The following is a 16791-nucleotide window of genomic DNA, read 5'->3' as shown; positions in this document are numbered from 1 at the left end:
AAATTAATTTAAATATATCAATAAATTGAAGTTTTTTTTAAAGAAACTTTCATACATAAGTTTCAAAGTTACGAGTGTTTTCTTTCCCCTTTTGGTACCAAAGTATCTTAGGTGCATCAGAGCCTACTCTTTGTCTTAGTCAGTTTCTATTTCCACAATTCTTTGCCATACTTCTACATTCTATACTTTTATCTTACTAGCTTACTTCAGCTCCCATGTTACTTTCAGTTGACTCTGAGTGGAGATAATGAGAGACAGAAGAATGGTCATAATGTGAAAAATTGAAGGAGGACTATCTCCTACATTGACATGTGGTATACACTAAAATAAAATGTATTTAATTACATTAATAAATTCATAAAATCAATGTGCATACCATTTTATAATTAGTAACAATATTTAAATAAAACTGCATCAGCTACTTCCTTGACTAAAATTTTCCACTGCTCCCTTCTCTCCTATAGCCATTTCTCTACTATTTTCATTTCCCCATACTTTGAACTATTCATTCTACACTGACCTAGCATCAATGCCAGTTCTGCCTAGCCAGGTCTGTGTTGCCAGAGAGCCAAGTAGAGCAGAGGATCAAAGAAGGTAGGTCTGGAACTCAAAAATCCATCAGGCAATAACAAAAATTGAATTTCCTTCCAGCTCAAAAATTCAGCGATTCTGTAATTGTTAGCCTTCTATGAAGTATCCCATATTAGAAGCCTATAACTGATTTTACAACCTTAGACAAAGTAGGTACTAGCAAGATTCTTTTGTCATTCTGTTCTTCAGGTAGCTAAAATATTCAGAAAGATGAAATTGTTTAACTCTTAGCTTTACCTAATTTTTTTTCAGTTTCCTTAAAATTAATAAAAATGATGCCAGAGTTGTACTCCCAAAACAATTAAGTTATAATAGACTCATTGAATTTTTAGAGCTGGAAAGACCTTAGAGATCATGTAGTCCAACTAGATTTTTATATATGAGGAAACTGAGGCTCAGGGAAGTTTAGCAACTTGCCCATGGTTACACAGCAGAGTAGTGGCAGACTTATCTTTGCTATAATATAAATTCAAGTAACAGTCTAACTTATTTTAAATCCTAGGTACTAAATGTTGAATCATATAAAATGCTATTGACCTTGAGCTAAAACCTTGTATGTGCCTATTTGGCAGTGTTTTTATTTGGATTTGCCTTATACTTTGCTGGCACTCCAGCCACGAGTCAATGCAGTGTTATAGTGATGTTTTGGTAGGGTGGTTTACAGTGTCCATATAATAGTAATGTTTTACCTTTCAGGCTTTTAGCCATTAGTAATGATTCCCTGAAGAAATAAGAGTGCCTGTTTAATTCCCCCTTCAACGTATGCTCTTATCTAGGATAAGTGTCCATGTACTCCATCAGAGTGGCTTTGTTTGCGTGATTTATACTTTGTATGCTTTTTGTACAGCTTAGAGTTCATCAAATGAGCTCCAGCTAATTCTGCTGCTCTGTCTGTTCCTCATCTAGACTATTGAATTTTTGTTTGTTTGTTTAAGCCTTTTACTTTACATTTGTTAGTTACCTAATCAGAAGATTCTATGTTAATTATGTTCTTTCCTTAAACTAAAACAACACAAATACATGTTTGTCAGAAGCTGGATTAGTAGCTTCTGTTAGAGATGGTGCTTATTTATTTATTTTTATTTAGTTTTTCTTGCTACAAATTCTTAAAAATTTTGAAAGTAGTTTGTTGACAGATGGAGCACAAATAATATTTTCAAAAAGACAACAACACCCTTGTCTTAGGCTGTGTTCCTTCTTGATTACTTAGTATTTTGTATAATATGAAAAATTATTTCTGAAAGATGCATAAATCATTATCATCCAGTATTCTGAAATGTCGGTTTTATAGTTAATCTTGCTATTTGGAAAGAATAAACTTCACAAAATGTGGGAGATAAACACTTGTGATGTATCAGGCACTACATTAGGGAGGTCAACAGAGAGAATTTTAAAGGTTATTTATAAACGATTTACTCTCATTCCTGCGGTGTGTATCAAATGTACTAGGTGTGAAATTTGGTGTAGATCAAATCTGCTAGGAGCAGGGCTCTCACAGTCTCACCAGTTATAGACAAAAGTAGCCCAGGCAGGAGATAGGATTTTAGCAGAATGACTTTAAGGGGGAAAATTAGGTTCTTTGAAAGACTGAAGAATCCTAAGATGTTACAGATAGAGATTCTATGTTAGCACTCAGTTTCTCAGTGGTGTGGTATGACTTTTGTGCCCAGAGTATGCAGTCCTGACCTGAGTTTCTTCATTACTCATTAGTTGCCTTTTTCCTTACTTCTGCCATTTCCTGTTCTCAGTATCAGGGGTAGAGCTCAAAGTTCAAGTGACACAAAACAATAAAGCTGACCCACTGGAGAAAATAAAAGTTTTTCTCATTTTATAGCATCTTCAGACACCGAACTGCATGAGAAATAAAGCATTTTAAACTTAAGCTTTGTGTTTTGAAAATAAACCATTTGCCATTTGTGGCACCTCATATACTTTTGGAGGTTAAAAGAATAAATCGTGTTTTCCTGAAGATACTCATCAGAGTGTGATCATATAAGATTTAACTTAGGTTCCCATGATTAGAAACTCTTCATGTTGGAATCCACTTGAGCAGTGAGATCCCACCTCACACTTTACCACTCCACATGTTTCATAGATACTTATGACACACCAAGACTTGGGGGATGGCAGGTGGGGGGTGGGGTTTTTTTTAGTGTCTGTTATACTCCAGGTACCTCCTTCTTCAAGTGACTATTCATCCAAAAAAAGAATTTTGTTTACAGCCTCCTGTGAAACTACTTTCAGCTTTTATTTTGCTACCTGATCATTACCCCAGATTACCATTATTCTGAACTAATTTCACCTGTCATAGTGAATTTTATTGATCTGAATAATATATCATGTCTGTTAAGATACAAGTTAAGTATTCTTCAAGCATATATTCTGACATTGTTCTTTAATTCTGTAGAGTAGGCTTCCACAAACCAGAAATGGAGTTAAGAATTTCCTAATGTACTAAAAGCTGTTAATTCACTTAGAATTTAGATTGGCTTATTAGATAATAAATGAAGGCTAACACATAGTTTTATAAATAAATTTTATCAAGGTTAATGCAGATATTTTCAGCATATTATTTTTACTCGGTGTTTTGTCTTCACATTACACCAACAATCTTAACTGAATTTGACTACAGTAACTTGGCTTTTTAATTTGGCGTTTTAAAAAATATGTAATACTTTTTCTTCGAGTAAAATGAAAATAAATTTGAATAAATTGAAGGTCCTCTTATTCAAGAAATAGAAGATTCTTCCTTTGTTCTGTCATTCGGTTTTCACCCCACATTCACCATGTGTTCATAAAAACTACTTAAATCAGTAAGCTAGTAGAGAGGTTACAGTCTCAGTAAAGCTAGAATTTATTTAATCTACATTGAAAGCTCATAGAGGATTCTGTAAGTTTAAAATTCTTGTTGGAGTGACACAAGGATACCATATACAAAGATGTAAGACAGACATGAGAAGATATTTTTACTACTTATGTTGCAGATAAATATCTAATATATAAAAGTTTTTATAGATAAATAAATTGAACACCACCAAAATATTAGCTTATATACAATCTTACATGTATATGGATGTTTGTTTAGAAGTAGAGCAAAGCCTAAACAGTGGTTATCCTTGAGCAATAAATAATAGGAGAACTTCATTTTGTACTTTGTACATTGTTATAGTGTTTAAATTTTATAAGCATATACTTCTTTTTTAATCAGAACAATGTAAAAATAATAAAAGTATTTCTAATAAAAAGCAAAAATAAAACTCTTGCTGAAGCTCTCATTTTATTATATAAGGTTGTTTTGGAATAGTTCAGATCAGCAAACCTAAACTGTGTTTGTTATCTACATAATTCTTGGCTGCCCTCATGGGTGCTTCTCTAAAAATCTTCTGTTTTTATTGAGTGTTCAATATTTACAACAAATAGAAACAGTGTAGAGGAAAAAAAGAGAAAAGCCTGATGTCTGAAAATTTATAATGAAATTTATAATGAAATGATTAAGTAGATGTGAAACATTGGCTGCTATACAAATGATAAATTCTGAGTATCCTCTGCTAGTAATACCCATTATTTGGGAACACTTCAAACATTGTTTAGGAAAATGAATCTCATATTGTGATGCTCATGTTTTAAGTACGTTTCAGAAGTCTTACCATACTGATGTATTGTTTTCTATAGATTTCCAGCACCTATCTAGAGAGCAATTGGCCTATACGGGTGAGTTATTTATTATTTTCGTTGGTGTTAACTCTCATCGGATAGCATTTGCTACAAGAGGTATTCTGGGAATTGAACCTTTCAGTGGATGCATTGATGAAAGTAAAATTTTAATACTTTCCTTTTACATGTTTAGTGTATAGCATCTATAATTTGGTCAAATGTAACATGTATAGTCAGATTTTTTTAAATTTAAATTTAAATTTTTTTAAATTTAAATACATTTAAATCAGTTAGGAAACATTTATCGATAATCTGCTTGCCTGATGCAATACTAAGCTCTTTATACCTAATAAAGTGTATAGGTTTGCAAGGAAGAGTTCTTAATTTTTTTTTAAATCAGTTTTCAGCTATTGATAAGCTTGGACAGAATATTGCTGTGGTTGGCAAGTTCGGTTTTGCACATTACTCTTTACTCACCAAAAAATGGAAACTTTTTGGAAACATTACCCAGGTTAGTCTTTTTGAAATTAAAAATTGATTTCTCAAAGTATAAGAAAACTACAATGTGAAATAACTATAATGTAAGCCACTGTTTACTTATGAAAAAATATTAGTGCTTGATACTTGATGAAGGGTATTGTGATAGTTGATTTGCTTTTCATTCTCTTTAAGATCAAACACTGTAATTTTTTAACTTGAGCCTTTACATTCCAGGTTGAATTCACCAGATCAGGATAAATTTCCACAAAATTTTAGATCATTTCCCTCCTTGTCTGTGTGTGATATAAATATTTGAATAGCATACAAACCTATGCAGTTGGATTTTGCACAAATCAAATAGGAGAAAAAGAGAAGGAAATGAACACTTAATGGGTGCCTACTATGTACCAAGCACTTTAAGGGGCTTTCATATATATTACCTCATTGATCTGCGTAACTACTCAGTAAGGGCACTGTTGTTACCATTTATAAGAGAAACTAAAATTCAGTGTCAAGCAGCTGATAAATGATAAAGCCAGAAATTAAACCAGAGTCTTTTGAATGTGGGAATAATGATGCTACATGATACTCAATTATTTTTAAATAATGTATTTTCTGTCTTATGTAAATGTTTATTTTTTTTTCAAAATAGGATATGAATCATCACTAATAAAGGCCCAAAATAATGCTTAATTGGGGGGATAGAGAATAGAGCAAAAATAATTTGAGCTTTTGTTGTCTGCTTAGGAATATCTTATAAGTATATTACTTATTGTAATTTCTGGCAACATAATTTTCTTTGAAATTTTCTTTTAAGGAGCAAAATATGATTGTGACAGGTGGCTTAGCCTGGTGGAAAGATTTTATTGTCCTTGCATGTTATAACATAAATGATCGTCAAGAAGAGGTAAGTTTTTCTCTCAAAAATAACAGATTCTTATATTTTAAAGATATTAGGCACTATATGGTTTTATATAAAAATACTTTATTGGAAAATAGGCAGAACTTTTTGTTTTTTTTTCAATCAAGAATTTGGCATTTTTAGTTAATGAGATTTTCCTTTCCGGTTACTACTTCTAAAAAAATTTTAAAGGGATTAATTTTAAAGAGATTTTCGAGGAATAATCAGGACTTCTAAATAACCTTGTCTAAGGATTTTTAGCTGTAGACATTTTCTATAAAGTTTGTAAATAGTAAAAAATAAAATAGTTAAGAGCACAGAAGTTTATAAGGGTGGCTGTCCTTAGAGATTTATTAATTTATTGATTTTTATGTTTATATTTTGAGAAACTGCTGGTCTCTTCAAATCAGGTCTAAATAGCCAGATCTGAAAGGAGTATCTCATAATAGTACATTCAGAGTTTTGATCACTTCATCTTTTTATTATTTGTAAAATGAGCCTTCCCTGTCAAAATATAAACATTATCCATTTATTATTAATGCTCAGATTACTCTTTTAACTCCTCTTACTTAAAAAAAAAATCAGATTAAAAAAACAGCATGTGAACAGCATGGATTTAGTCATCTATTATAGCTTTCTTCATTTTTGTTTTTTACAGCTGAGAGTTTACTTGCGAACGTCTAATCTGGACAATGCCTTTGCTCATGTCACCAAAGCACAAGCAGAAACATTACTGCTTAGTGTCTTCCGAGACATGGTAATAGTATTTAGAGCAGACTGTTCAATATGCCTTTACAGTATTGAAAGAAAATCTGATGGGTAAGTATATAGCATGTGACAAGTAACTTTCTGCTCCTATGTAACATGTTTCCTCTGTAGTTTTCATTTTCTTAAAACAGTTGACTCAAATTTTATATTTAGTTTCCTTTGTTTTAGGAGTTAAAAAAAAAAACAAGGAATTTTAATTAGTGATATTCATATAGTAGTTATTTTTTAGCTACCAAAATAAGTAAGTAAATAAATAAGCCTGCACTAACTTCTTTAGCTAATCTTACTGTTCATTTGAAAAACGTAATCTGGGATGGGGTAAACCAGTTTTTTAACAACCTTGAAAACAAGTAGTTAGTAACTACCCTAGTGTTCTAGATATTTGGGTAAAGTTAAAGGAGTTCCATAGCTTTAAGGCCTTAGGAAGCATGTGCTTAGTATACTCATATCTTCCTGAGCTAAATGGCTGTAGTCTAGGGCAGGAAAAACCAGCAGTCTTATTGTCATATGTTGCCTATATTCTTGGCATCTGGTTGGCTTGCAGCATTTAGACCATGCCTCTTGAGTTTTATTTGCTCAGATGTCTTTTGTTTGTTTCTCTTTTTAAACAGCCACGAAATGTGTATTTGCCTAACTAGCTTAGTAATTGAGGAGTAATGTAAAGATAAAAATTAAGAAATCTTACTAGCCTCAGATAGAACTTATGTCCTTTCTCAACCAACTAAGCTATTCTCAAAGCTTCTTCCCGAGTTTTTTCTTCCCTTCTACATCTTATTCCCTTTCTTTCTCCCTCATCTCCATATGTGTTTTTTGGATGCCTTAACTTTGTCAGTCTGCTGCTTGAAGTCCTTGGGAAGGAAGGAACAATAGTCCTCCACAAGCATGATATCTAGTAGTATTAGTAGCAGGGGGGAAAAACTTGTTAGCGTTGTTGTTGAGGTGTGTGAGTTTCTTTTTCTTTTTTGTAGTCCAAATACTACTGCTGGTATTCAGGTTCTTCAGGAAGTCTCCATGTCACGCTACATTCCTCACCCTTTCCTGGTAGTATCTGTCACTCTGACATCAGTGAGTACAGAGAATGGAATCACCTTGAAAATGCCACAGCAGGTACCATTCTGTTATCAGAACTCTGATTTAGAGTTTTCATCAAGTACCTTTAAGCCTTCCACTAGCTACACCACCTATATCACTGATGTGAACTCTCATTTTTATGAACTTCTGAAGTTCTCTTAGTTTTTCCAGGATAATTCAGCTCAGCTTTCAATTTTACATTCATTTTCATTGTCCATTAATTGCATTTGTTAAGTTTTTCTGACCCTGGCCAGGAAGCTTCTTGTATTCCCATAGAGCCTAATAGAATAGCTGTGCATATTACACACTCAGTAAATATCGTTGGTCATTTAACCTGTACATCTTAGGGACTGGGGGGGAAATGCTGAAAACATACATATAAATTAGAATTAATTTATTTTTCTTTTAGGCTCGTGATGCGGAGAGCATTATGCTAAATCTTGCAGGACAGCTCATCATGATGCAGAGGGACAGATCAGGCCCTCAGATCCGGGAGAAGGATAGTAACCAAAGGAAACTTGTAAGTAAAGTGGAAGTCATTTAAAACATCAAGAATGTATGGGATTAGGATAAAGGAATAAAAGAATTTAAGAGGAGAATATTGTCTTGTGATTTGGAAACTGAAAAAGTATGTAAAATTACTCTTAAGCCTCTGAGTATAAGATTATTTGGGAAGGATAAGGTCCTGAAATGATGATGAAATGTTTCCTACTTCAGATGTTATTGCTTAAGCATTATTATTTGCAAATTCTAATGGGAAAATAGGATAAACTGGTGTTCATAGAGTTTTGTTGTTTTTAGATTTAAATACACATACTCCGAAAGACCAAGGTACTATTATTATTAACTCTAATTCTAAAAGATTACCCTAATTTTCCTAAAAAGTTGTACTCTCATTTTTAAAAATGTAGGAAAGTAGGACCTAGGAATTTAGGAACCTGCAAATTAGGAAAAAACTGATTCTTCTCTCCTTTTCCAGTTGCCATTCTGTCCTCCTGTTGTACTAGCCCAGTCTGTTGAAAATGTGTGGACAACGTGTCGAGCAAACAAACAAAAACGTCACCTTCTGGAGGCCCTCTGGCTGAGTTGTGGAGGTGCAGGGATGAAAGTTTGGCTCCCTCTCTTCCCTAGGGATCACCGCAAGCCCCATTCCTTCTTGTCCCAGCGGATTATGCTGCCTTTCCACATCAATATTTACCCTCTGGCTGTTCTGTTTGAAGACGCTTTAGTCCTTGGTGCTGTCAATGACACTTTACTTTATGATTCTTTGTACACTCGGAACAGTGCTAGGGAACAGCTGGAGATGCTCTTCCCTTTCTGTGTTGTGGAGAGAACCTCTCAGATCTACCTCCACCACATTCTACGTCAGCTCCTGGTCAGGAACCTTGGGGAGCAAGCTTTGCTTTTAGCCCAGTCCTGTTCCACATTACCTTACTTTCCTCATGTGCTGGAGCTCATGCTCCATGAAGTGCTGGAAGAAGAAGCTACCTCACGGGAGCCCATTCCCGACCCTCTGCTTCCCACTGTGGCAAAATTTATCACCGAGTTCCCCCTCTTCCTGCAGACAGTTGTTCATTGTGCCAGGAAGACCGAATATGCCCTGTGGAACTACCTTTTTGCAGCCGTTGGAAACCCCAAGGACTTGTTTGAGGAATGTTTGATGGCTCAGGATTTGGACACAGCTGCCTCTTACCTTATTATCTTACAGGTAGGTAAGAGCTCTCATCTTATAAAGGTCCAGGAATTAATGAGCTTAAACTTAGGCAAAAAAAAAAGCCCTGTTTTGGCAGTGTGATTGTGTATAAGGAATTTATACAGTCCAGTTTTCTGTTCAGTTTTTATCTTTCCTTTTAAAGAACTCAGTCTTATCAGATGATGGCAGAAAATTTCTTTGACTATCATGAAGTAACATTGCAAGGTTTTTTTTTCATCCTGTTTGTCCATAAATAGGCCTGAAATAGATTAATGAGTTAACAGTATTTTGAATAATACTGAAGAAATGTATTACATAAGATTATTGAAATATTACATAGGAAACAATAAAGAATTAGCTTGAATAATACTGGATTTGTCTGAGCCCCCAACAGTGTTCCCTTAGAGTGTGCAATTGATGAAGGGACTCTGATTAGAACATAGGTCAAAGCAGAGCACCTCCTGTTGGGCCCCCTGTAGTGAGCTAAGACAACTCTGGCCTGCCACAGTAATTATCCTCCCTCATAGTGGTGTTTCTCAAAACAATGGGTTCTTTGAGACTGCTGAAAATTTGCTTCATTATATATTTGATAGTTTGTTCTTATCAGTCTGATATGGATTTAATAGGCTACACTTTTAAGGTTCTTTCAAATTACTGCAAAGCTGTTTTCATTGATGTAAAAAGCTAACCATAAACCTCGTTTGAAACTCTTGCTTAAAGCAAATTTCCTGTCGACTTATTTGCTTTATGACAACTAATTGAAACCAGAGGAGATAGTCAAGCAGAGGCTGGATGGCCCTGAGATTCTGTGATTCCTTGGTTAGTCTTAAAAGCCACAGAATCATAAAAATAGAAAGAAATTAATGCAACCATTTGTTGTTTTAGGTCACTCCTTAGACTTTCAGTGATCTCCCAAGCAATGGAATTGGAATTTTCTCTATCAAAATTCCGAAATTGCTATGGCTTATCAGATAATTACAGTTAAACTTGAGTATTAGGTGCCTTTCCATGAAGGTCAAGGTAGGTAGTAAGGTTAAGTTGTGAAATAATTATTTTGGATGCTGATTGTGTAGCAGTACTACATACTATTGCCCAAAGCAAAGAATTTTTTTAAGTCACATCCTCTGAAAACTGTCACAGGAGACAGACCTGAGCTCTTTTATAGCCAGGCAAACTTAGATTTATATTCTTGCTTTTCTCCTGATCTTCAAGTTACTTAACTCGGTTTCCTCATTTGTAGAATAGGAATGATATACCTATTTTGTAGTATCACTAGGAGAAATGAAAGAATGTATGTAAGGTTTACATAAGGTATCTGGCATGTAGTGAGTTCAATAAATCGTAATTTATATTACACCAGCAGAGTAGTTGCTTCACTTTTTCTTGTATGGTATTTTTCAATGCTCCTTTTAATTTTACTATTAAACTAACTGTCCCCTACAGTGTTGCAGCAGCATTTGTTTTCTGGGTTTAGGGAACTGTGGAGATAAAAGAATTGCTCATATCTTCCCAAATCATTTGCACTATAAAAGGAATGCTTGTCTTCCTTGGTTTTGTAGAATATGGAAGTCCCAGCAGTAAGCAGGCAACATGCCACCCTTCTGTTCAACACAGCCCTGGAACAAGGCAAGTGGGACTTATGTCGGCACATGATTCGATTTCTGAAAGCCATTGGCTCTGGCGAATCTGAGACACCTCCATCCACACCTACAGCTCAGGTGAGTTGCAAAATTGCATAGCTTCTCTGGGCCATACACCTATGTGGCATCTTTCTCTAACTGTACCGCACAATGTATATTATCTTAGGAACCCAGTTCAAGTGGTGGATTTGAGTTCTTCAGGAATCGAAGCATCAGTTTATCCCAGTCAGCTGAAAATGTTCCTGCTAGTAAATTTAGCTTACAGAAAACACTAAGTATGCCATCTGGTCCTTCTGGAAAAAGGTAAAAGAAATGCTGTTACTGCTTGATCTGATTGCACTTACCTTTCCATTCCCAAAAGGCTTAGCACACAAAAGTCTTCCCTTTTTTTCTTCTTCCAAAGTTAACTTCATTACTGTTTACAGTTACTGCCCCTTGTACTAGAGTAGGTCTTGATGTACCTGATCTGAATGCAATTAACTTTCAATTACCTCTAATAGTATAAAAAGGAAAATAAATAAAGCTGCAGATAATCCAAAAGCCTTCTTATGGTCAACTGTTTTATCCTTCTTTCCCACTATACTTCTTGACCAAAAAATAAAATTTAGTCCTCATGTACTTGACTCTCCTGTGACTCTTTTTATTGGAGATGTCATTAAACAATGGGAGAGTAAAGAGGAAATGTATCTTGGAGACTGAAACCTGCATCACCCATAGTTGGGTTATTGTCTCCTGAGAGGTTAACTATGAACTCACTGAATGTTATAACATATTTAGGATTTCCTCTGGTTCGTGAAGTCCTTGTATCCCTTCTTGCGTTGCATGTTCTTGGCTCTTGGTTTCTCTCTTCCTAATCCTATTATATTCTGTTTGTATTGTTTCTGCAGTGCCTGGCACATAGTGAGAGCTTTCTCAACATTTTTATTGTGATGTTTGATTGCTTTTTCTTATCATAGCCAGTAATATCACCCTCACTTGCAATATACACACAGTCATGGGCTATATATAAGTAAAATGCAATATGGAGGACTATAAACAATTGCCAGACAAACATTAGCTTCTCAGCCATACCCTAAATTTAAAGACTGGCTATACATACTAAGCGTTCACTTGTGTGCCAGGCAAGTTCTAAGCATTTACATATGTAAATCAGTTTTATTCTTACGTTTCTATGTAACTCACATTGAGTGACCTCATTTCATATTTCTTCTCTCTCCTTGGTTTCTTTGATCTGCTCTCCTTCCCTCTTTTCATTGGTCTTTTGAAATATAGCATTTATTTGCTCCCTTTCTTTTCTTCAAGCAGTCACCACCCTCTTCCTGGTTTGGCTTTGTCTGTCTCACATTCTTTCCTGTTCATGTACTCATTCTACAAACATGTTTCAAGAGTTCGCTGTGTCCCAGATATTGTTCAGTAGGTCATGGTATCACATGGAGGAGAAAACCTGATACTTTTATCTTTCTCTTCGGTCAGAATTAGATCTTGGATCTCTTACCTTGTTACTTTTATCAAAGCTAATGTATAAAGTTATGTGAAATCTTCCAGTAAAGATTTTTCTGTAGCTTTCTTGTGTTCCCACTTATAGATGGAGTAAAGACAGCGATTGTGCAGAGAACATGTATATTGACATGATGCTCTGGAGACATGCTCGGCGTCTCTTAGAAGAAGTTCGGCTAAAAGACCTCGGCTGCTTTGCAGCCCAGCTGGGCTTCGAACTAATTAGTTGGCTCTGCAAGGAACGTACCCGAGCTGCCCGGGTAGACAACTTTGTGATAGCCCTGAAGAGACTCCACAGAGATTTCCTGTGGCCACTTCCCATCATCCCAGCCTCTTCTATTAGTTCTCCTTTCAAGAATGGAAAATTTCGAACAGGTAATGCAAATTTTGTGTCACTAGTACAAGGAGAATTATATTTTAGTATTTAGACATTTTGTTGTTGGTTGTTATTCAGAGAAGTTTTTGTTCATCAGTTGGATCATCCACCATTTGATCCAAGGGTGTAAATAAAGTAAAATCTATGTCTTGAAGACTTGTAACCTTGAAGTCTAATTTATAAATCTACCTCTTGTTATCTTAGATTCTGTCAGCAAGTTGAAAAGTGGCTGAATATAGACGCTACCACACTTATTGTGGGAAGTTTTGGAATTGGTTAGTCATGGACCTCAAAATAAGCAAAATTGTCACTTACCTGACAGGACTCATTCCAGAAAAAATAGTAAAAATGCATCTTTGAGAGCCCATTTTCTAAACTAAAAGAGGATAAAGTGAAACAGCATTTTGATGAAAGAAAAATTAAAAGATTAAGTTTTTTAGTTCAGGTCTTTTAAAGAAGACTATTCTAATTATTAAGAAAATTCAAACAAAAGCCTTTTAACATTTGGAAACTTCATGTCATTTTAAGAACCAAGGAGAATCACTTAAAAGATGAATAGAATAAAATTTTGCCTAGTTCTAGTAAGATATATAAGATGACTGGTAGGTGGCATTATATATTACATAGTTACAACCCCATATCCTTGGTTTATGGGTGGATGATGCAGTGTAGGACAGTAATTGACTTTGAACTTTTAGTTTGGGGGGAGTAGGGAGAAAGGAGCTGAAAGAACTGAATTAGAAATGGCAGTGTGCATCTTGATTCCCATTTTTTTCCTTTGTTTTTGGACCTACCTTGCAGTGGGAGAGCAACTGTTAAAGTCTCAATCAGCTGACCCTTTTTTAAACCTTGAGATAGATGCTGGCATTTCTAACGTCCAACGAAGTCGGAGCTGGCTCAACAACATTGGCCCTGCCCATCATGAGATAGACACAGCCTCATCCCATGGACCACAGATGCAAGATGCCTTCCTGTCACCTTTATCTAATAAAGGTAAATGTCATTTTAAATCTTAGCTCATTTTCAGTTCCTTTGCAAGAACGTTTCTGTGCTGTAGCACTTCAGAGATAGACCTTCACTCATCTTTCAAGTACATTCTTGAGGATTATCCATTAATATCTGCTGGAGAGGTGGATAGTTAGTTACTAGAATAAGGCCAAATTGGCCTTGACTATACTTCACCATATTTATTTTAGGTAAAATAAAATAGGTAAAATCTTATTACAGATCAGCACTAATAGATGAACTTTGGCAATCGATTTGAACTTCAAGTAAGCAAAAATGTTATCCCCATGTAAAAAATTCTATTCTCATAAATCTACCTGTATCATAAAAAAATACACTGTTATCTTTTTTTATTTCACTGATGAAATTTTGTGGAAATTTTCTTTTTTAAGTTCTTACATCGTATCCTTAGTTTTGCCTCTTAGCCTTCAAAACCTAAAATATTTACTATCTAGCCCTTTACCAAAAAATGTGTGCCAACTTCTGCTCTTGTAGTAATGAATAAGCTACAAACTGAGGAAGTTTTAAAGTGATTTATGTTGCTTAGGTTTATATAATTATAGGAGCTTAAGTAACAATTGGTCTGATTTTCTGTAGTTTTCATAATGTAGTTTTCATAATTCATTCACCTGAACTTTGAATTTCAGTATGCCATCATTGTTACCTGAGCTTCTGCTGTGTGAGGAGGCTTATAGCTGCTTTAATTTTTTTTTTAATTGTGGTAGACTACACATAAAATTTACCATCTTAACCATTTTTAAGTGTACAGTTGTATTTACATTCATATTGTTGTGCAACCAACCTCTAGAACTCTTCACCTTGCAAAACTAAAATCCTATACCTATTTAATAACAATTCCCCATTCCTCCCACTTCCAAATATTGACAACTACCATTCTATTTCCTATCTCTATGAATTTCATTACTTTAGATACCTCATATAAGTGGAATAATGCAGTGTTTGTCTTTCTGTAACTGGCTTATTTCACTTAGCATAATGTTCTCAGAGTTCATTGCTGTTGTAGCATGAATGGAAATTTCTTTCCTTTTTAAGGCAGAATAATATTCCATTGTGTGTATACACCACATACTGTTTATCCATCCATTGACGTGCATACACTTGGGTTGCTTCTACCTTTTGGTTATTGTGAATAATACTGCAGTGAACATGGTAGTACAGATATCTCTTTGAGACCCTGCTTTCAATTCTTTGTGGTATATGTTCAGATGTGGGATTGCCAGATCATGTGATAATTCTTTTTAATTTTTTTTTTTTTTTAAAGAACTATCATATTTTCAATAGCAGCTACATCATTTTACATTCACACTGACATTAACAGGGGTTCCAGTTTCTCCACATCTTCACTTATTTGCTGATTTTTTTCTTTTTCTTTCTGAGATTAGGACATGAGGCAGTACCATTGATTTTTAAGAAAACTTTTAAAAGCGATCATTTCAAACACATTTAAAAAATAGACGTTATAGTATAATGCAGTGGTCCCCAACCTTTTTGGCACCAGGGACCGGTATTCCTATGAGAATCTAATGCCTGATGATCTGAGGTGGTGATGCCAGCGCTGGGGAGCTGCTGCAAATACAGGTGAAGTTCTGCTCACTCGCCTGCCGCTCACCTCCTGCTGTGCAGCCTGATTCCTAACAGGGCACAGACCAGTAATGATCCGTGACCCAGGGGTTGAGAACCTCTGGTGTAATGGATCCCTTGCCCCACCCACAATCTATCACCCAGCTTCAATTATTACCAACTCATGACCAAATCTGTTTCATCTACTTTCCCTTCCTGTATTTTTGAACCAAATCCAAAACATGACTTTTTATCTGTGACTATTTTAATATGTATCTCTAAAAGGATTCTTTTAAAAAAATTAACTGTAATACCATTATCCCTCTAAAAATTTAACAGTAATTCCTTAATACCATCAAATATCCGGTAAATATTCAAACTCCAATTGTTTCATAATGTCACAAACTTTTTATGACTTGACTCAAGATCCACATAAGGTTCATACATTGTGATTGTTATGTTTTTAATTCTTTTTTCAGTGATTGTTCCCCTCTACATCTCCTTTTTTTTCCCTTCAATTTATTCATTGAAGAAACTCACTTCTGTGGATTTTCCCATAATGTGAACTTTGGTGATTGCATCTTCATGGTTTAGTGTAACAGTTTCCTCTGTATTTCTTGTAAATTGGTAATTGAATCTAAAGCCTTGGTCAAATTATAGCTAGATTTTTTTCTTTTTTGGAGGCAGGCAAGACTACTTCCTTCATAGGTATCGTATTTCCATCTGAAGGCACATAACGCCTGGTTATCTAATGATTTTTTAAAATATATCTACTGTTAATATAGCATGGAAATTTTAGCAGTGGAGTTAAGGTTTTGGTTTCAAAATCTTGAGGAGAAATAAACATCTGAAAAACAGCCAATATTTAAAGTTAAAGGAAGACATTTTCTCTGTGAACTTATAGTTTATAACTTTTGGCACTTCTTCATCAGGTGATGAATGTAGTATTGGTTCAGCTACAGACTTGACGGAAAGTAGCTCCATGGTGGATGGGGACTGGACCGTGGTCGATGAAAATTTTTCTACACTCAGTTTAACTCAGTCAGAGCTAGAGCACATCTCCATGGAGTTGGCAAGTAAAGGGCCTCACAAATCCCAGGTCCAGCTTCGGTGAGTTTCTCAGCATTTTGAAAGCACAGAATGTCTACTCAGGATATTTGGGTAAATAAGATACAGGGGCTACTTTCCTGATAATGATTGCCTTTCTGAATATCTGTAGATTCTACTTAGCTCTGTATTTCTTTCTCAGTTATTTTGTTTTTGTTTATGTATAGATATTTGCTACACATATTCCTGGAGGCAGGATGTCTGGACTGGTGCATTGTCATAGGCCTGATTCTTAGAGAATCCTCAGTAATCAACCAGATTTTGGTTATTATACAGTCTTCAGAGGTAAATGGAGAAATGTTACAGAACATAAAGACAGGGCTACATGCGGTGGACCGATGGGCCTCTACAGATTGGTAAGTGCTGGTTTCCTTAGGCTTGTTCCTTAGCTGTCCTTTGGTGAATTCTGTCCTTTCACATTAGGGCT

General features: G+C 35.1%; 1 protein-coding gene across 5 annotated transcripts in view; it reads left to right on the top strand.

Annotated features, from left to right (window-relative positions):
* Window positions 1–16791, top strand: part of RIC1 (RIC1 partner of RAB6A GEF complex) — an 89911-nt gene that overhangs the window by 69771 nt on the left and 3349 nt on the right. For 3 of the 5 annotated variants that reach the window (XM_039881595.1, XM_039881634.1, XM_039881519.1), the window contains exons 13-25: window positions 4264–4302; window positions 4646–4756; window positions 5543–5632; window positions 6285–6445; window positions 7363–7501; window positions 7875–7985; window positions 8445–9173; window positions 10718–10876; window positions 10965–11101; window positions 12384–12670; window positions 13473–13664; window positions 16190–16367; window positions 16532–16720. In XM_039881595.1, coding sequence (XP_039737529.1) covers window positions 4264–4302; window positions 4646–4756; window positions 5543–5632; window positions 6285–6445; window positions 7363–7501; window positions 7875–7985; window positions 8445–9173; window positions 10718–10876; window positions 10965–11101; window positions 12384–12670; window positions 13473–13664; window positions 16190–16367; window positions 16532–16720 — 2522 coding nt within the window. The remainder of the gene's footprint in view (window positions 1–4263; window positions 4303–4645; window positions 4757–5542; window positions 5633–6284; window positions 6446–7362; window positions 7502–7874; window positions 7986–8444; window positions 9174–10717; window positions 10877–10964; window positions 11102–12383; window positions 12671–13472; window positions 13665–16189; window positions 16368–16531; window positions 16721–16791) is intronic. The other 2 variants (XM_039881745.1, XM_039881662.1) reach the window with 2 other exon arrangements.

This window comes from Pteropus medius, unplaced genomic scaffold, assembly GCF_902729225.1.
Source record: "Pteropus medius unplaced genomic scaffold, Ma_sr-lr_union100, whole genome shotgun sequence".
Taxonomy (NCBI): Eukaryota; Metazoa; Chordata; class Mammalia; order Chiroptera; family Pteropodidae; genus Pteropus; species Pteropus medius.
This window is presented reverse-complemented; position numbering and strand designations above follow the sequence as displayed.